This window comes from Lepus europaeus, chromosome 4, assembly GCF_033115175.1.
Source record: "Lepus europaeus isolate LE1 chromosome 4, mLepTim1.pri, whole genome shotgun sequence".
Classification (NCBI taxonomy): Eukaryota; Metazoa; Chordata; class Mammalia; order Lagomorpha; family Leporidae; genus Lepus; species Lepus europaeus.
The window spans coordinates 129,519,860-129,536,901 of record NC_084830.1 but is presented as its reverse complement, the minus strand read 5'-3'; the positions used below and the strand labels follow the sequence as shown (position 1 = coordinate 129,536,901).

General features: G+C 55.3%; 1 protein-coding gene across 5 annotated transcripts in view; it reads right to left on the bottom strand.

The window, feature by feature from the left end:
* Positions 1 to 17,042, bottom strand: part of TNIP1 (TNFAIP3 interacting protein 1) — a 53,865-nt gene that overhangs the window by 4,033 nt on the left and 32,790 nt on the right. For all 5 annotated transcript variants that reach the window (XM_062188816.1, XM_062188817.1, XM_062188818.1 and 2 more), the window contains 8 exons: positions 14,451 to 14,545; positions 12,215 to 12,338; positions 8,075 to 8,164; positions 5,776 to 5,841; positions 5,444 to 5,575; positions 2,591 to 2,719; positions 596 to 727; positions 50 to 175 (listed from right to left, as the gene is read on the bottom strand). In XM_062188816.1, the coding sequence (XP_062044800.1) occupies positions 50 to 175; positions 596 to 727; positions 2,591 to 2,719; positions 5,444 to 5,575; positions 5,776 to 5,841; positions 8,075 to 8,164; positions 12,215 to 12,338; positions 14,451 to 14,545 (894 nt within the window). The remainder of the gene's footprint in view (positions 1 to 49; positions 176 to 595; positions 728 to 2,590; positions 2,720 to 5,443; positions 5,576 to 5,775; positions 5,842 to 8,074; positions 8,165 to 12,214; positions 12,339 to 14,450; positions 14,546 to 17,042) is intronic.

Here is a 17,042-nt window from a genome sequence, read left to right as displayed (position 1 = left end):
CCTGCTGCAAGGATGGGCCAGTGTCCCTCCCCGGTGCAGCCGCCCTCACCTGGGCGTTGGACATGGTGACCTGGGCCTGCAGCTTCTCCACCTGCTTCTTCAGCTCTTCCTTCTCCTCATTCATACGCTCTCGATCGCTGCGCTCCCTCTGGAAGTCCTCCTCAAAGATCTTTACCTGGAGGGACCGGCGGGTGGGGTGAGGGGCAGGGTCGTAGGAGAAGAGGCTCCCACCTGCTCCTGCCTCCTTCTGTGCATAGGTTCTGTGTCAATACTAAGGGCTTTAAGCACTTGTGGATTTTGGTTTCTGCAGGGGATCCTGGATCCAGTCTTCCAAGGATACGGATGGAGGGGACAGGGCAGAGGGGATGGCTGTACATGGTAAACAAGAGCATGGATGGCTCCATCACAAAGGTGGCAGAGGAATGACGTCAGCTGGGGACGCACTGCTGGGAAGGATAAACCTTCAGACAGCCACGGGGTCTGGCCGACGGCCAGAAAGAGGACTGCTCGTTGCAGGTTCCTCGTGACTGGATGCCCAGCTGGTCCCAGCTCCCATGCAGCACTCTTCCACTTGACTTCCTCCCAGTTGCCTCACCTGCTGTTTCAGCAGCTCATTCTGCGTGACCAGCTCCTGCTTCCTTAGGAGGCCTGCAGCTCCTTCAGGGCTCCCAAATGCTGTTGGTGAAGAGGACGGGGAGGCCTGGATGCTCAGTGCTTCCTCCAGGGCCTGGGATCAGCGAGAGGGGAAGATGGGACCATCACCAGGATGAAGACTTCGCCAGAGTCTTTCTCAGGACCCCTGTCTGGGTCATAACGAGCACCACGTCCAGTATATTTCACAAATGCTACCCTACTTGGTAACATTCCACACGCGGCATTTCATGGACGCCTCTGCCCAGGACTACAAAGGAGACTCAGAGCATCACCCGTTTAACAGATGTGAAAACTGAGGCCCAGATCCCTGCCACCATTTGTCTCAAGTCACACAGCTAGTCAGTGGCAAAGCAGAGCTTCAAGCTCAGCGTGTGCTCGGAACCAGCGGGCTAGGTGGGACGCTCCTGTGGAGGAACGCTCCCTTCTCTGAGCAGGTGTGGCTCATGAAGTCCTTTAGGGCAGCGCCACTCTCCTGGACAGGCCCCTGCCCTGGGATTCTTCAGCCTCCCCTGCATTCCTCCCGGGCCAGCCCTTGCAGTCACACCTCCTCTGCAGTTAGATGAGACGGCATGTCAGCTGCTTCTTCCTTAACATGTTACCTCCCGACACTGACACAGGCTAACACACCAACAAACAGCATTTTGACAAAGCAAAGAGGAAAGCGGCCTTAATCTACCAGGTTAACAGAACGCTTGCTTTCCTCCGGGTAAACAGGGAGCTTGGAGCGTCTCACAAGGCTTCCATTAACTGCCTTCCCCCGAACCCTGTCAACGTGTTACTTCAGACCTCTGGACAGCCCTCGGACTAGCCACCCTGACTGCCACCTGGACTTCGACCCGTGGACATTGTCCACAAGCAAAAAAGCAGGCCACCGCCTTGCCTCACTCGTCGCACGGCAAATATGTCCCCAACACGGCCCAAACCCCTACCACCAGCAGCAGGGACAAATTCTGCTCAGATTCAGACTCCAAAGTCCTCCAGCTCAGTACAGATCATCACTTTCTCTGGGAACAGGTTCTAGGGGCCCAGGCAACGCCGACACCAAGTGGAAAGCTCTGCTCTAGCAGGCCTGGCACCCGGTGAATGCTAAACGCATGTCCAAACTCCCCGTGCCCAGAGTGAGGGCCCACGGATAAGAAGGAAAGTGGAGACACAAACTTCCTAGGTCCCATATGGTTCCTTTCCAAGCTGCCTCCCATCGGCTTGCTTCTTTAGCCCCTGGGCTGGAAGGTGGTTAGGGCCAGAAGGATTACAGGAAGGGTCCAGATGGCACAACTGAGGCCCAGAGAGGGCAGAGTGGCTACACTGGGACAGAACCAGCCCCCAGGTCTGGCCCAGCCCATGGCCACTCGCCCTGGCTCAGACCACAGGGTCTCCGAGTTACTCAGTCTCCACTCTGGGTCCTCACTGCCCAGACACCTCTTCCCAAGGGCGCGACCCCTGGGCCTCATCTGCTGCGCTCAGCATTCCCTGATCATGTGCTGGGGCCAGGTACTGCAACCTGCACACCTCCCACCGCTTGGCAGGGAGGCAGAGAATTCAACAGGCAGTCCCGGGGCACGTGAGAAGGGATGTGAAAGGAGTGGCACAAAATGGCACCCTGGACGAGGCTCAGGGAGGGTTTAGTTGAGGAGGAGAGGTTAAACCTCAACCCGAGAGACAGGCACAGTAGCCATGGAGGTGGCACAGGCAGAGAGGCAGCAGGCGCAGGGGCCTGGGTGGAAGAGGAGTCCAGGCTCCTCCTGGGGCCGCACACTCTGGCTGTGGGGAGGGAATGCGCAGGAGGCAGGAACAGCGACACCCGTTCACTGCCGGAGCGGTCCCCTCTGCCCAGCTGAAGGGCTGCAGGCACCAGCGATACAGTGGGTTATAGCCGGGCTCAGGGAAGCCTTGCCCATCCAAGGGGCCATCAAGGGACCAGAGTCACGGCACCCACCTTGTTGAGGCGCTGGATCTCCTTCTCCTGGTACTCGCGCTGCCGGCTGAGCGGGCTCAGCTGATCCTGTAGGTACTTGACCTTCTGGCGCAGCTCCTTGGCCTCTGCTGTCAGCTGCTCCTTGTCGGTCTACAGGGGGTACCAGGATGGTAAACAGCGGGCTTCTCCAGAAGGCCTCGGGCTCCCTGCCCTGCTGACCCAGCCCTCATTCAGGCAGGCCTCCTGTCTCTCCCAGCCAGCATCTCGCAACGCTCACTGCACCCACGGCCAGCACAGGAGTGCCCGGGAGGTCCCATCCTCCAGGAAGAGGTGCCTCAGTGGAGAAAGGGCCTGGATTCTGACACCAGCTCCTCCTCTAGGCCCTGGGCACTGGCACAGCCTTCTCTTGTCTGAGCTAAGTGATCTGCCATGGGTATGGAGCTTTTAATGTGAGTGACAGAAGGGCCCCAGGAGGGCTGTGAGCCCCAAAACTGTATGCAAAATGTTATCTCTGTGCAATTTTCTAGAGAGAACAACCATAGTTTCCACAGACTCACAGGGGTCTCCTGTGACCCATGTAAGTCCAAAGGACCTTTCAGCTCTTAGTCTCTAACCCTGGAGGCCAGAGTGCAAAGAAACAAAGGCAGGGGCCAGCGCTGTGGCGTAGCAGGTAAAGCCACTGCCTGCAGTGCCGGCATCCCATATAGGCACTGGTTTGAGTCCCGGCTGCTCCACTTCTGATCCAGCTCTCTGCTGTGGCCTGGGAAAGCAGAAGACGGCCCAAGTCCTTGGGCCCCTGCACCCACATGGGAGACCCGGGAGAAGCTCCTGGTTTCTGGCTTCAGACTGGTGCAGATCCAGCTGTTGAGGATAACTGGGGAGTGAACCAGTAGATGGAAGACCTCTCTCTTTCTCTCTGCCTCTCCTCTCTCTGTGTAACTCCAACTTTCAAATGAATAAATAAATCTTTAAAAAAAAAAAAAAGAAAAGGAAAGAAAAGAAACAAAGGCAGCACAAGGAAGAAAGAAAGAGCTATCCAGCTAACAGGAAACCAGAGAAAGCTTCAAGGCAGAGGCAATGCTCTGATACACACCACCAGGGCTTCTTGTGACAGACAGCCACAGCCAGAATGGCCTCTAGATGTCCCCAGTCGCAGCCCCTTTAAACATCAGGAAATGATGTGCATAGTGGGAAGGCTACTCAGGCCACACACTGAGCTGGGCTTGGACCCAGGCTTCCCAAGTCCATGGCGCTCTCCCTTCCACATCAAAGGGAGTGCTTGGAATGAGGGCTGCTAGTGCAGCGAGGTGGGAAGACCACGTGCATCTCAAATAAACTGCGTACAGTCGGCCCTCTGTGTCTGTGGATTCTGCATCCGTGGATTAACCAACCGCAGTTGGAAAATGCTTGAATTACGTCTGTACTGACCACGTACAGACCTTTCTTCTTGTCATCGTTCCTGAGGCAGTGCAGTAAGACAACTGTTCACAGCATTTACATAGCATTAGGCATTAGAAGTCACCCAGAGATGAAGAGTGTGCGTAGGCTGTAAGCCAACCACTACTCCTTTTAATATCAAGGACAAGTGAGTCCTGGAGCCAACCCCCTACAGATACTGGGGGATGATTGTATTTCTAGGTGTATCACTGTGGGGAAAAAAAACAAACTCTGTAACAGACACCAGAATAGTGCTGGTGTCACCGCTGGGGAGGGCCGGCCCTGGGTGGGGGCCGGGGAGGTGGCTAGGGAAGCTCTCCCTTTATCTGAGTTGCGTGCTCATTTGCAGCCATGCATTCCCAGCATGTGGACTACCAGGTCAGCTTTTCTCTAGCCCGGGGTCACTGTGTCAATATTCTACAAACCAGCTGGTGAGCCATTTCCAGGAATAGAGGCTGGCTGGAGCTGTCCCGCCCCCTGATTAAGAGCCCTGGCAGGGGGTAACCTGACCTCGATCACTATCACTGGAGCCTTGTCTACAGGGTGACATCTGTCTTGAGCTGTGACCCCATCCCCCTAGATGATAGGGGAGAGCTATTAGGCGCCCAGGGATTTGTCTCTCCTATGGATGGGAGTGTGGGGAAGGATGTCTGGCTGCGAGTCACGGGATGTGGCCCTGCACTTGCTGAGATATTCTCAAAGTAAGGGGGCACTGACCTCATGGACAAGGGCCCTGGGGTCGTGTGCTGACAGAGGGACTGTGAACATGGAATCCATGCTAAAATGTCCACTCATAAGCTGGGCAAAAGCCGCCCACGCCCAGTTCCCACGAAGGGGAAGATATTAGGACAGAAATGAAATCCCAAGAGCCTGGGAGCCTCATGGCCTTTCCTCTTTAGGCTGGGCTGGTCCGTCACCAGCATGACAGCAGCAGCATGCATGTGTGCGCAAGTGTGTGTATGTGCACGCGTGCGTGCAGGGGTGGTGGTGTTCCTGCACTGCTCTGCATCTGGTCCTGTAACTTCGCCGTTGTGCCTAACAGCCTTTCACTTTTTGCTTCTGCCGACTAGCTCTTGACCGCCTGCTACCCAGCCGGGGACGGTGGGACTCACGCTGAACTCCATGCCCACAGTGCCTGCTGTGGGCTCTGAGGACAAATGACTGGACAGATGAATTTTGAATGCAGCTCGGTCAATGTCACAAATCACAGTCACCACTCAACATTTAGCAGAACCCCACTCCTGCCAAGTGCCACACGGCAGGCCTGCCTAGGCCTGCTTGTTCCATGCTTCCCTGTAGAGGTCCCCAGTCTATAAAATTTTAATTGAGCAAATAGTTCCTCTGAATGAAGATTTGAAAAGCAATAGCTGGAATGCTCGGGTCCCACCCCGCCCGCCCCTGGGAGATTGAAACCGCAGGGGCCAGGGTCACACTCGCCTCCTCCATTTCAATCTTGGACTTGGCCAGGAGGAGCTTGCGGTCAAAGTCGCGCTGCTTCTGCTCCCGCTCAGCCTCCAGGTCAGTCACCTGCTTCTGCAGGTCCGCCAGCTTCTGACGCAGCTCCGTGATCTGGGTGGGGAGGGTGAGGGAGGGGTGAGGGCATGGGTGCAGGCTGTGCCTGGGAAACACGCAGGGCCCAGCCTCCCCAGGTTCCAACCCTGCCGTCCAGGGCTCAACTCAAACACCCGCCAGGCTTCAAACAACTGAGAAGGAAGCAGTGAGATGAAGAGTGGAGTGCCCTGACGCCCAGCCAGGAGCCCCCAGGTTACCTTCTGCTCGTACTGGTGCTTCATGGACCGGAAATGCTGGTCCCATTGCTTGTTTACCTCCAGTAGCTGTGGGGAGAGGCTGGAGTTAGAGAGAGATAGGCGGAGAAAAACAAGCAGCACTAACTCACAGCCCCCCAAGGTGCATGCCCGGGGCTGGCCACAGACACGGCCTCGGTCCTTGCTTCTCACAAACTCCATGCTCCTCAAAGCCATCACCTGTCTGCAGTGCACTTGGCTTTACTCCAGCCAAGAGAGCAAGGCCATCATGGAGACAGACGCTGTAGAACTATAGAGCACACGCCTCTGAGGAGGGCGGTTTGGGACTCTACTACAATTGCACGCTGTCATCACTGGCAACCCAATCATTCCAACCCAAAAACGTTAACTAACCAGACCACATAGACAAGTGTGCAAACACACACGGCGCTGATCACCTCAGCAATGTTTATAGTACAGAAAAATCTAGAGGCTTCACTAAGCAGCCAGGTTAAATAAACAGTATAAACAGCTAACGTGTATCTCTTCCATAAATAAGACATCTAACACATATCCTTAGTTCTCAGCGGACACTAATTACTGGCTGTACAATTCTTGCTGTAACAATTCCTTGGGGAAGAAAAAAAACCCCAAATCATTAGATAAATAAAACAATGAGACAGCGTTGTGCAGCATCAGAAAAATTACATGGGGGTCTTGGAAAAGGCCACAGAAAATGCCTATTATGAAAAAACTATGCACAGCTCTCTCTTTTTTTTTTCCCCCCTATTTATTTATTTGCATCTACTTGAAAGGCTGAGCAACAGAAAGAGGCAGAGAGACAAAGAGAGAGACTGAGAGTTCCATCTGCTGGTTACTCCCCAGATGCCTGGCAACAGCCAGCGCTGGGCTGAGCCGAAGCCAGGAACCTGGAACTTCATCTGAGTCAGCCACACAGAGGGCAGAGGCCCAGGCCACTTAAACCTACACTTGCTGCCTCCTAGGAGGTATTTTAGCAGGAAGCTGGATTGGAAGCAGAGCAGCCAGAACGTGATCTGGCACTCAGAGATGGGATGCGGGTGTCCCAAGAGGCGGCTTGCCCCGCTGTGTCACAACGCTTGTTTTCAAAATTGTTTTGCAACAAAATGAACTTATCTCTTAATTCCATTGTCCCATGAACTTTTGAAGTACTTGACAAAAAGCACGGAGAAATAAGGGAATACAGTATATGTGATTGATATGAGTAAACAGCCTCAAGGACAGTTCATTTTAAAAGAAGAAAAAAGGAAAAAAGTAATGCATCAAGCAGAATTATGATACAATTTTACTTTTCTGCATTAAAAAACTGAGGAACACACAATAAACCGTTATCAGCTGTAGGTAGGTAAGATCTAGGAGGTAAGATCTTAATCCTTCTATAATGACAGCACAATTCTTTTGAGAGCAGGAAGAATTTAGAGCAACACAAGAGCAATGTTCTGGAGGACTAGGGTGGGCAGGAAGGTGGGGCTGGGGTGGAGGTGGTAGCGAGAGAGGACAGACAGAATCCATGTCCACCAGAGAGGACTACACTCAGACCTGGGGTGTAGACAGCACAGGCTGGACTGGGGGGTGGGCAGGGGGAAAGAACACCACCTGAGATACCCGGGAACCATCCAGACTTCTAGATGCCTTGGACCAGTCATAAATGTGCTGCAGAAGGGCAGGGACCGCCTACAATGCTGACTTCCCATATGAGCACAGGTTTGAGTCCCGGCTGCTCCACTTCCAATCCAGCTCCCTGCTAACATGCCTGGGAAGGCAGCAGAGGATGGCTCAAGTCCTTGGGCCCCAGCACCCACATGGAAGACTTGGAGGAAGCTCCAATCTCCTGGCTTTGGCCTGGCCCACCCCTAGCTGTTGCAGCCATTTGGGAAGTAAACCAGCAGATGCAAGATCCCTCTCTCTGCCTTGATTTCTCCCCCCCGCCCCTTTCTGTAATTCTACCTTTCAAATTTTTTTAAAAAAGGAGGGTGTAGGGTCCTCTCCCTCTGTGCGACTCCTCCCTGATGCCAAAACCTGCCTAACTCACCACAGCCACTTCCCACCAACAAGGGTTTACGTGGAGCCTTCCTGAACTCCACCCGCCAGCCCCAACAAGTCTAGGTCCTGCTCCCAGTGCCACTTCCTGCTCAGGAGGGGCCAGCCCAGGGCAAAGCAGCACTTCTTCCTCGGGCAGATGGTTCACTGGTCACCGGGACAACTCCCCAGGGTGCCAGTGACCCGCAGGCCCTCTGCCTTGCCAGTCCCAGGGGAGAGGATCAGCCCACCCCCAGCTACCCACCTCCGTTCGCTGCTGCTCCAGCATCTTCACCTTCTTCTCAGCTGTGCCCAAGGCCCCCACCTCTGGGACCTTCCCTACTGCCACACCAGCCTGGGGAGAAACGGGGTGTCACCAAAGCCTCAGGTAAACACCCTCTCACCTACTCCCTGCTCCTCTCAGGCCCCTCAGCCCTGTGACCCCAGGCCTCCAGCTCCCAGCTCCCTACTCCTCCCAGCCGCCAGGACACCACTAACCACCCTGGTCAGAACTGCTCCCCCTTCAGGTCATCCATCAGGAGGCCGATTCCCAGGTTCCACTCATGGACGCCCCCACCCCCAACCCCACCCCACTCAGCACCCCTTGGAACGGCCACCTTCCTGCTCGGGCTCCACCTCTAAGACATGCCAGCACTCGCCCTCGCCCCCACACGGCAGTCACACGGCTGTCCTCTGGCCAGCAAGACAAGAGCTGGGTATTTTCTACACTTCCAGAAAAACATTTAAAAAACATGTTTAGGAAGATACAGACACAATGAAGAATATATACACACGGTGATCGGTGCACACACATTTATGTATGTGTACAGACACACGTTTTCTAGCTCTGTCCCCTGGGTGGGCCCAGAGCGGTGACACCCCAGTGGCAATGACCACGCCTACCACCCAATACCATTTTCTAACAAGGCTCCTTGAAGAAGTGATGAATTCCAGGGCCACGGGAGAGAAAACACAAGGCGAGTCTAGAGCACTGTATAGTGCCAGAAAGCAAGGACGTGCTCAAAACCTTAACAACAGCAATGGCAGGTGAACGGGGCCTAGGATACAACTAGAAAGAGCTTCCTGGGGCCCAAGCTGGAACGATCTGAGCAGCAGAGGAAATCACAACAGCCCTGTGCTACAAGCCAAAATGAATGTCCTTGAGTCCATAATGCTTTTCTAAAAGTTGAATAAATCAGGAAGTGAGGGCCAAGGGACAACTGTTCCTTACAGAATTCCCATTAATGACTACAGAAGGAATGAGGGAACACAAAGTCACCACGAGACCCCTACCACAGTCACAGCTGCAGGTGGGATTCACCGACGGACACGAGAACTGGCGAGTGACAGTCTATCTGCGCAGTCTCTCAGTCGCCTCAACACTAAACACGGGTCAGTGGTCACTTCATCGTGGAGAAACCTGACAGATGCCACCTCAGTGGCCCAGGTCAACAGTCCTAAGATACATGGACACGGTGCACCAGACCCTCTGTGCCAGGGTGCTCGGCCCTGTGCGTGCTCAGCCATACACGGTTGGCACTTCTGTGACATTCTTGCCAAAATCCGTCACCACAATTCAATCAAGAAAAGACAAGGGATAAACCCCCATTGAGGCACAGTCCCTGAAAACAGCTGTCCAGGACAAGCCCAAAGTGCCAAGGTCTTGAAAGCTAAGGAACCACAGGGGAACTGTCACAGACTGGCGTCACCTTGATGCAACAGGGGGCCCTGGTTTCATCGCAGGTCCAGGAAAAGGGCATGGGCAAAATCCAAACGAATGACGTCTGTGGCTGAGTTAACACCACAGTACCCGTGAGAACCTTTAGTTTTCATCACTGAACCTTGCAAAGTGGGTGTGGACATCAGGGCAAACAGGCAGGGGGCTGCGGAACTCTCTGGACTATTTCTGCAACTCCAAGTCTAAAGTGATCTTGAAATGAAAAGGTTAAAAAAAAAAGTGTTGGAGTGAAACAGCAAGCCACGGCTGGAAGTCTAGCAGTTGAGCCCTGGCTTTAGACAGTCCCTGCCATCTGGCCCCCTCTACCATCCCGGAGGCTTGGGGACAGAAATTGCGGTGCTCCAGTGCCCCCTACAGGTAGAAGCCTGGAAGCACACCATGGCACCAGGGAGCAAGGAGGGGCAGGGGAGGAAGGCCCCTGGAAGCCTGCTGCCTGTAGCACTGAAGGTCAAGGAGAAGGAGGGAGAGGGGACGCTGGGCTCCTGGGAGATGCACTTGAACCTCCACACAGAGAAGGTTCAGTGTGAAGAAAGAAGAGCGAGCCCTGGAGTCAGCCCATCTGGCTGCTGGCCCCACACCTGCTGTTTTTAAAAAAACAGCTCCTGTTCCCTTTTGTGGCCATCACGGGGGCAGCAGGGACCAAAACGATGTTAAATCTTGTTGTGACTTCTGACAGAAGCAAGAACTGAAAAAGGCATTTCCACGCCCCTTCCCACGTTCACGGGAAGGTCAGGTCTCCCCTCTTTCCAAACAGCCATGACAGGAGTACAAGACTCGATCCAGACCTATCCGAAAGGCTGGTGAGGGCAAGTGGTGCAGGGACGCTGCGAAGGTCAGCGAGTGGTGCAGCAGTCCATGTCTGTAGGAAGAGCGGGGGCAGCGGCAGGCAAAGGCCACTGGCATGACGAGCCTTGGGGGCATGCCCCAGCCAGGGGGTTAGCACCAGGCTCAAACTGGGAAAAGACTGCAGAATGGCCCCTGGTTGGGAGGCCAAGTCACGCCAAGAAGGAAAGGAGAGAGGTAGCTACCAGAGAGGAATGGTTGACAAGATGCAAGGAGATCTCACATGCACAACTTTCATTAAAACTGCCGAGATGGACGAAAGAAAAACTCCACAGCTAAGGTTCCCCGTTCACTCCGCCAGCCCTGCTTCACGGCCGCACGATGTGGAGGGGAGGCCATGCATGAAGAGCCGCTGAAATCCAAGTGGAGTCTGTGGCGTAGCTCACTGTGCGGCATCAATGTTAATTCCTAGTTTTGATCATTAACCTGTGCCCTGTAAGATGTTAACATTGGGGGGGGGGGGTGGGCGTGGAACTCTCCAGACTATCTCTGAAGCCCTTCTCTAAGTCTAGAGCCAGCTCGCCATCAAAAGCTGCCCCTCAGGTGGCACTGTCCCCACTTGCAGAGGAGGAAGCTGAGGTGCAGAGAGTCGGGGCCCTGTCCAAGAGATGGGGACAGTGCCCCCTGCCCTCTCCCTCTCCTACACACACATGATTTCAGCACGCAGGCCTCGCCTGGACGACCCTCGGCAGCCTGTGCAGGTGACTTCCTCTCTCTGAGCCTCCAGGGCAGCCGAGTGAGGTGAGCAGACCTGAAAGAGCTCCGGAGAGGCCTGGCCCCCGCGTTCCATCCGAGGTGAGCAGGAGCCTGAACGTGACCTCCACGACAAGGCAGACGAGGCACGCAGTGGTGGAGGGGTGAATGGAAGATGAGAGGGGGCCCACGGGCTGTGATTCAGCAGGCCAGAGCTGAGCAGCAAGCAGGCATTTGGCGCTCATCAGCATGCCTGGCTGACAAGTGACACGGGGATCTGGGTTCCGTGATGTCGGACGGCCCCTCCAAACCTGCTGCCACGGCTGGGAAACGCAGCAGTCCCAGCTGCCTACCTCGCAGCAGACAGGAGCCAAGTAAGACCATGGCTTAGCAAGTCCAGATAAATACTAATGAGGAATTAAGTTATTCGGGTAGTTGTACTAACACACAGGTGAAGGGGTTGCTAAGCACAGTGGGCCCTACCTGCCTCTATGAAACCTTATTGGAGGGAAGAAAAACGTGTTGGTACAGAATTGGCACTCTGGTCTGTGGTGAGGACAATGGCAGAGCCTGGACCTGGGGTTCAGCAGCAGCACTTGCGTGGGACCTGCGTGTGAGCCAGGGCTGGCTCTGGAGGAGGCTGGGGCAGGGGCTGGCCTGGGCAACACAGACCCTGTCGATCCTGACCAACGCCCTCTGCTCTGCACTTCTGAGCTCGGGAAGCACAATATTGGGTGCTGGGAAGAAGCCCCAGAGGAGCTTGCTCAGCCTCACTCACGATCCCGTTCTGTGTGGAAAGTCTGACACGTTCAACTGCCTGCAGAGAGACCTCGGAAAGCTGGCCTGTGTGTGGGCAATGTGCCCACACTGAGCAGAGGGCTCTGCGCCACCTGCTCTGAGCAAGGGCTGGCGGGAGAGAGCTTATGTGGGTCACGGAGCTGTGCACCTGCAGTAGCCTTGGCCATCCCAGGGAACAGGATGCTCCATGGGACTGAAGGCACACGGGGCAGCTCCAGGGTGTGGCTCTCAGGCCACCTACTCACTAGAGCCTTCTGCCGGTGGAACTGCCTGTGGAGGTGTGAGGTGGCAGCGCAGGGTGCTGGAGAGGAGAGCAGCTTTCTGACCACGTACCTGCTGCAGCCCGGCAGCCCCCTTCGCACCAGCCCCCTCCATCTTCGGTGAGCTCGGCTGCCCGGCGGCGCCCTCCTTGCTGCCAGTGCTCATCAACAGCTTCCTGAGCTCCATGTTTTCCTCCCTGGGTTGAGGCAAACAGAGAAGTCACAAACAGAACAGACAAGGCCCGCAAGGCTCCTTGTCCCAGCAGCAAAAATATTTATCAAGTTCAAGTAAAATCTCAAGTAAGTAATAAGGCAGGTTATACAGCACATAGTAAAAGTGGTGATATGGATTCAGGTAGGACCGAAGTATGGAAAGTATTTCTTAAGTTCTGTTGGACGGCCGGGTTCCACTCAGTACCTTACAAGCCAAGAAGTACAGCGGCTTTTCCAAGCTCACCCGGCAAGGACTGCATCTTGCCTTCTCAGCCTTGAGCCTGGGTGTCTGGATCCACAGATGGAGTCATTGTGGCTATAAAACCCCGACGAGGAGGCCATGCCACAGTAAGCAGACACAGGCCAATTAAAAATGGTGTGGGGTGGCCAGCGCCGCGGCTCAACAGGCTAATCCTCCGCCTTGCGGCGCCGGCACACCGGGTTCTAGTCCCGGTCGGGGCACCAATTCTATCCCGGTTGCCCCTCTTCCAGGCCAGCTCTCTGCTGTGGCCCGGGAGTGCAGTGGAAGATGGTCCAAATGCTTGGGCTCTGCACCCCATGGTAGACCAGGAGAAGCACCTGGCTCCTGCCATCGGATCAGCGCGGTGCGCGGGCCGCAGTGCGCCGGCCGCGGCGGCCATTGGAGGGTGAACCAACGGCAAAAAGGAAGACCTTTCTCTCTGTCTCTCTCTCTCTCACTGTCCACTCTGCCTGTCAAAAAAAAAAAAAAAATGGTGTGGGGTAGGGTGGGCACACAGTGCAGGGCTTAAGATGCTGCTTGCGACCTTGGCATCCCATACGGAAGCAGCTGGGTTTGAGTCCCAACTCTGATTTACCTTCCTGATAACGCACACTCTGGAAGGCAGTGGTGATAGCTCAGACAGCTGCAGCCCTGCCATGCTCACCCAGAAAACCTGGATGACGTTCCTGACTCCTGGCTTCAGCCTGGACCAGTCCCAGATGCTGCAGGCATTTGGGGAATAAATCAGCAAATGGAAAACCTGTCTCTGCTTCCCTCTCGCGCTCTCTCTCCCTCTCTCTACCTTTCAAATAAATATTTAAAAAATTAAAAAACAGGGACCAGCACTGTGTCATAACAGGTAAAGCTGCTGCCTGCAACACCATTTGGATGCCAGTTCATGTCCCAGCTGCTCCACTTCCCATCCAGCTCCCTGCTACTGGCCTTGGAAAAGTAGTGGAAGATGACCCAAGCGTTTGCAGCCCTATCACCCTCGTGGGAGACCTGGATAAAGTTCCTGGCACCTGATTGGCCTGGACCAGCGCTGGTCATTATAGCCATCTGAGGAGTGAACCGTGCACATATCTCCTCTCTATAACTCTTTCAAATAAATAAATAATTTTTTAAAAAAAATTTAAAAACAAAATGGCACAGTGGCTCAATAGTTAAACATTACTCTGACTACATCTGAGCAGTTCAGCTTCCTTCCCTGTGTTGATTCTAACAAGCCACAGGGTGTAGGGGGATCAGCGTGGCAGGTGCTGCCTGTAACTCAGAACTCTGCTGGTTCCCAACAGATGATCTATCACCCAAATCACCCAGGACCACAGGCAGGTGGGCGACTCAGGTTCTCGTTATGGGGCTCAAATCAAGTCTGGGCCTTAGCCTCTGCTCTGGACAGGGGGACTTGGCCTGTATGATCTCAGGGGGTCCTTCAAGCTCTCCAGTCAGGGTGGGTGCTTCTCAGACTCCTGGGGTGTTGCAGTATCCCAGATCTCTCTCCAAAACGCCAGCTCAGAATCTCACAAGGAGGCAGGGGCAGGAGTACAAAATTGTACTGCCATCTCTAGACCCAAGGCTGTCTGCCGGTCCTGTGAAGCCCTTAGGGGACAGGGCAGGACAGGATGGTGACCAGCAGAGGGCAGCAGAGTCCGTGCACTGTCTCCCAGCTGGCGAGACAAGTGCTAAGAGGCTAGGCAACAAGTTCTCAAGGGAGGGGTGCAATCTGAAGCAACTTCCTTCTTTCTCTCAGGGCACTCCGAGAATACACACACCCCAAGGTATTAAAAGAACCAGAGGCACAAGATCTGATATCCAAGCAGGGATCCTTGCCCTTCTCCTGGGGGCCTGGACTCACCGCAACCTCTCAGCAGCCTGGTCCCGCTGTTCCAAGCCCTTGTCCAGCTTGGCCTTCAGGGCCTCGTTCTCCTTCCGAAGCTGCTCACACAGGGTCTGCAGGGCAGACAGGTGGCGAGGGTCAAGAGGGGACATCCCCAGTGCAGGCTGCGACTGGAGGGATGGCGGCAGCCACTGCAGGTCCCAACACCTTACCCCCTGTGGCCTCACCCACTCCCTTTTGGGACACACTCTCTTGGATACACTGTCCCTTGGGAGCTGGCTGTGAGGATGCCTGATGGAGAACAGCCTTGGGACCCACTGGTCCCCCAAGTCACAGTGGGCACATGTTCCCCTCTCTGCTGTTCGCATGCCTACAACACCCTTCCCCACCAGCCTCCCTGGTCAACTCCCCCTCCTCCTTCAAGCTTTAGTTGAAACGCCATCTCCTCCAAGAAGTCCTCCCTAAGTCCCTCATCCAGCAGTTAGGCCACCTCCATCAGCCCAGCGCCCAGCCCTGCCTTTGCTGCTTTTTAGCTCTTAGGACAAGCACAGCCAAGGAGCCGTGTGGGCCACTTCCTACTCCCCAACCTCCTCAACCTCACTGGCCAGTGAGCTCTCCCACCTTCTTGCTCTCTGCCAGCTCCCCAGCCCCAGCCTACTGTGTTGGAAGAACACAGAGATCAATGGCTGCGCAGATGTGTGGACAACTGCCCAGGTGAGTCCCAGGAGGCTGGGGAGCTCAGCCCCCCCAAAGCAGGAGGGGTTTCCAGGGTGGCCAACGAGAAAGCCACAGGGCCTCACCACGCCCATACCGTGTGGCCCACGCTGCATCTGTGAGACTGCCCTCCTCTACAAAATGGGGACAAGGGTTCCCGTCTTCCAACAACCACTCACCAGCACCCCGCACCTGCCAGCGCTGTGGCTGGGCACTGGCCCAGGAACTGCCTTGTTGGCACCTCACAACATCTGATCTCCAGAGCTGAGCAATGAGGGAGAATCATCTGCATAAAGTCAAAGCCCCGGGAAGCATGCTGGGAAGCTTGGGAGTGAGTCCCGGCTTCCTGGGCGGCAGTGCTGGTGGCTCAAGTACCTGGGTCCCTGCCGCCCATAGGATTGGCCCAGCCCTGGCTACTGTGGGCACTTAAGGAGTGAACCAGTAGATGGGCGATCTCTCTCCCCCTCTGGGTGTGTATGTGTCCATCTGTCTACCTTTCAAAGAAGAAATGAAAAGGAATAAAACAAAGAAGAATCACCATGAGCACTGCACTCCGGCCCGCAGATGCTAGGCTGGGTCTCTCTCCCCTGTGGGCTGGGCTGTGGGCAAGGCCAGGACTCCCCCTTTTGCTCCCCAGGTTCCCTGCAGTTGCGTGTGACCACATGACTACTTCAGGCCAACAAAAGCGACACGTGTCACTTCAGGGTAGTCCATGCGTGTGGCACTCTCTGCTATCTCTTTGCCTGCGGTGGGGGCCTCTATGGCCTGGAGCTCCAGCACCCGGGCAGAGCAGGATGAAGCCTCACAGAAGAGGAGGGCGAACTCCTCCATGTTACCAGGGGGATTTCAGGGTGTTTGTTTCCTTTCTGACTCACGCGGGCCAGCCTTGGGGAGACAGCCTGGAGCCAGAGGTTGCTCACACAGTGGGGCCCCAGGGCTCAGGAAAGACAAGATTACCGGTACTGGCTCCCTCCGTGCCCGGCAGAGGGCCTTGGACCAATCTGGCCATGGAAATGGCGAGTGAGCCAAGAAGCAAAGCAATGAATGAATGACGGGGACCTGGGCTTCTCTATCTCCACCTACAGGAGGCAGGAGGCCCAGGATGCTGTGCCTGGCAGGGGCCGCCCGGGAACAGGATGCCCTGTCACTGGCCAGGGCACTTCCTGCCTGTCCCGTCTCCCTGGTGTCTCTGGGCAATGACGGGATCATCAGATATCACCAAGATCATTGCTTTCTATCAAAGGGCTAACAAGAGTTCATTCTTTCATTTATTCATTCTTTCATTCACCAAATGTGCATGAAGTGCCCGGCCCCGGGACACCAGGGTGAACGTGGCGGACAGGGTACCTGCCCCTGTTGTGACATTCTGGCAAGGAGTTCAAGAAAAACAATTAAGCAAATAAACCACCTAGTAAAAGAAAATCGTAACGAACGACAGTAAGAGCTAAGAGGAAACAAGCAGGGGCCTGATGGAAGATAGTACAGCGGTGGGTGGGGGCCCTGCTAGGAGGCCCTGGGTCTGTTCTCATTTCCAAGCGAAAGCTGGTGCTCAGAGGGATCTCAGTCCTCACCGTGCACCTGGTTCACCTTTCCTGAGCTCGGCTTGGACCCCTCAGCCTCACCAGCATCTGAGGAGGCCCCGCCCTCAGCTGGCCCTGCCCACCCTCCAAAGCACGCTCCAATCGCTGCTCCAGCCTCAAGGTGGGAGGGGTGACCTGTGAGCTCCAGCCGGACAGTCTCTTCCTCCTGTCACCTGGGACTTGAATGTCTGCTGACACGACTGAGATCACAGACCAGTGACTGAGGGGTCCAGAGCCAGTTCCCTCGGGAAGCACTATGGTGCCAGGTGCTCAGATCCCAAGTAGGTCCTGCTGGGGCCTCAGTTACACCAGCTTC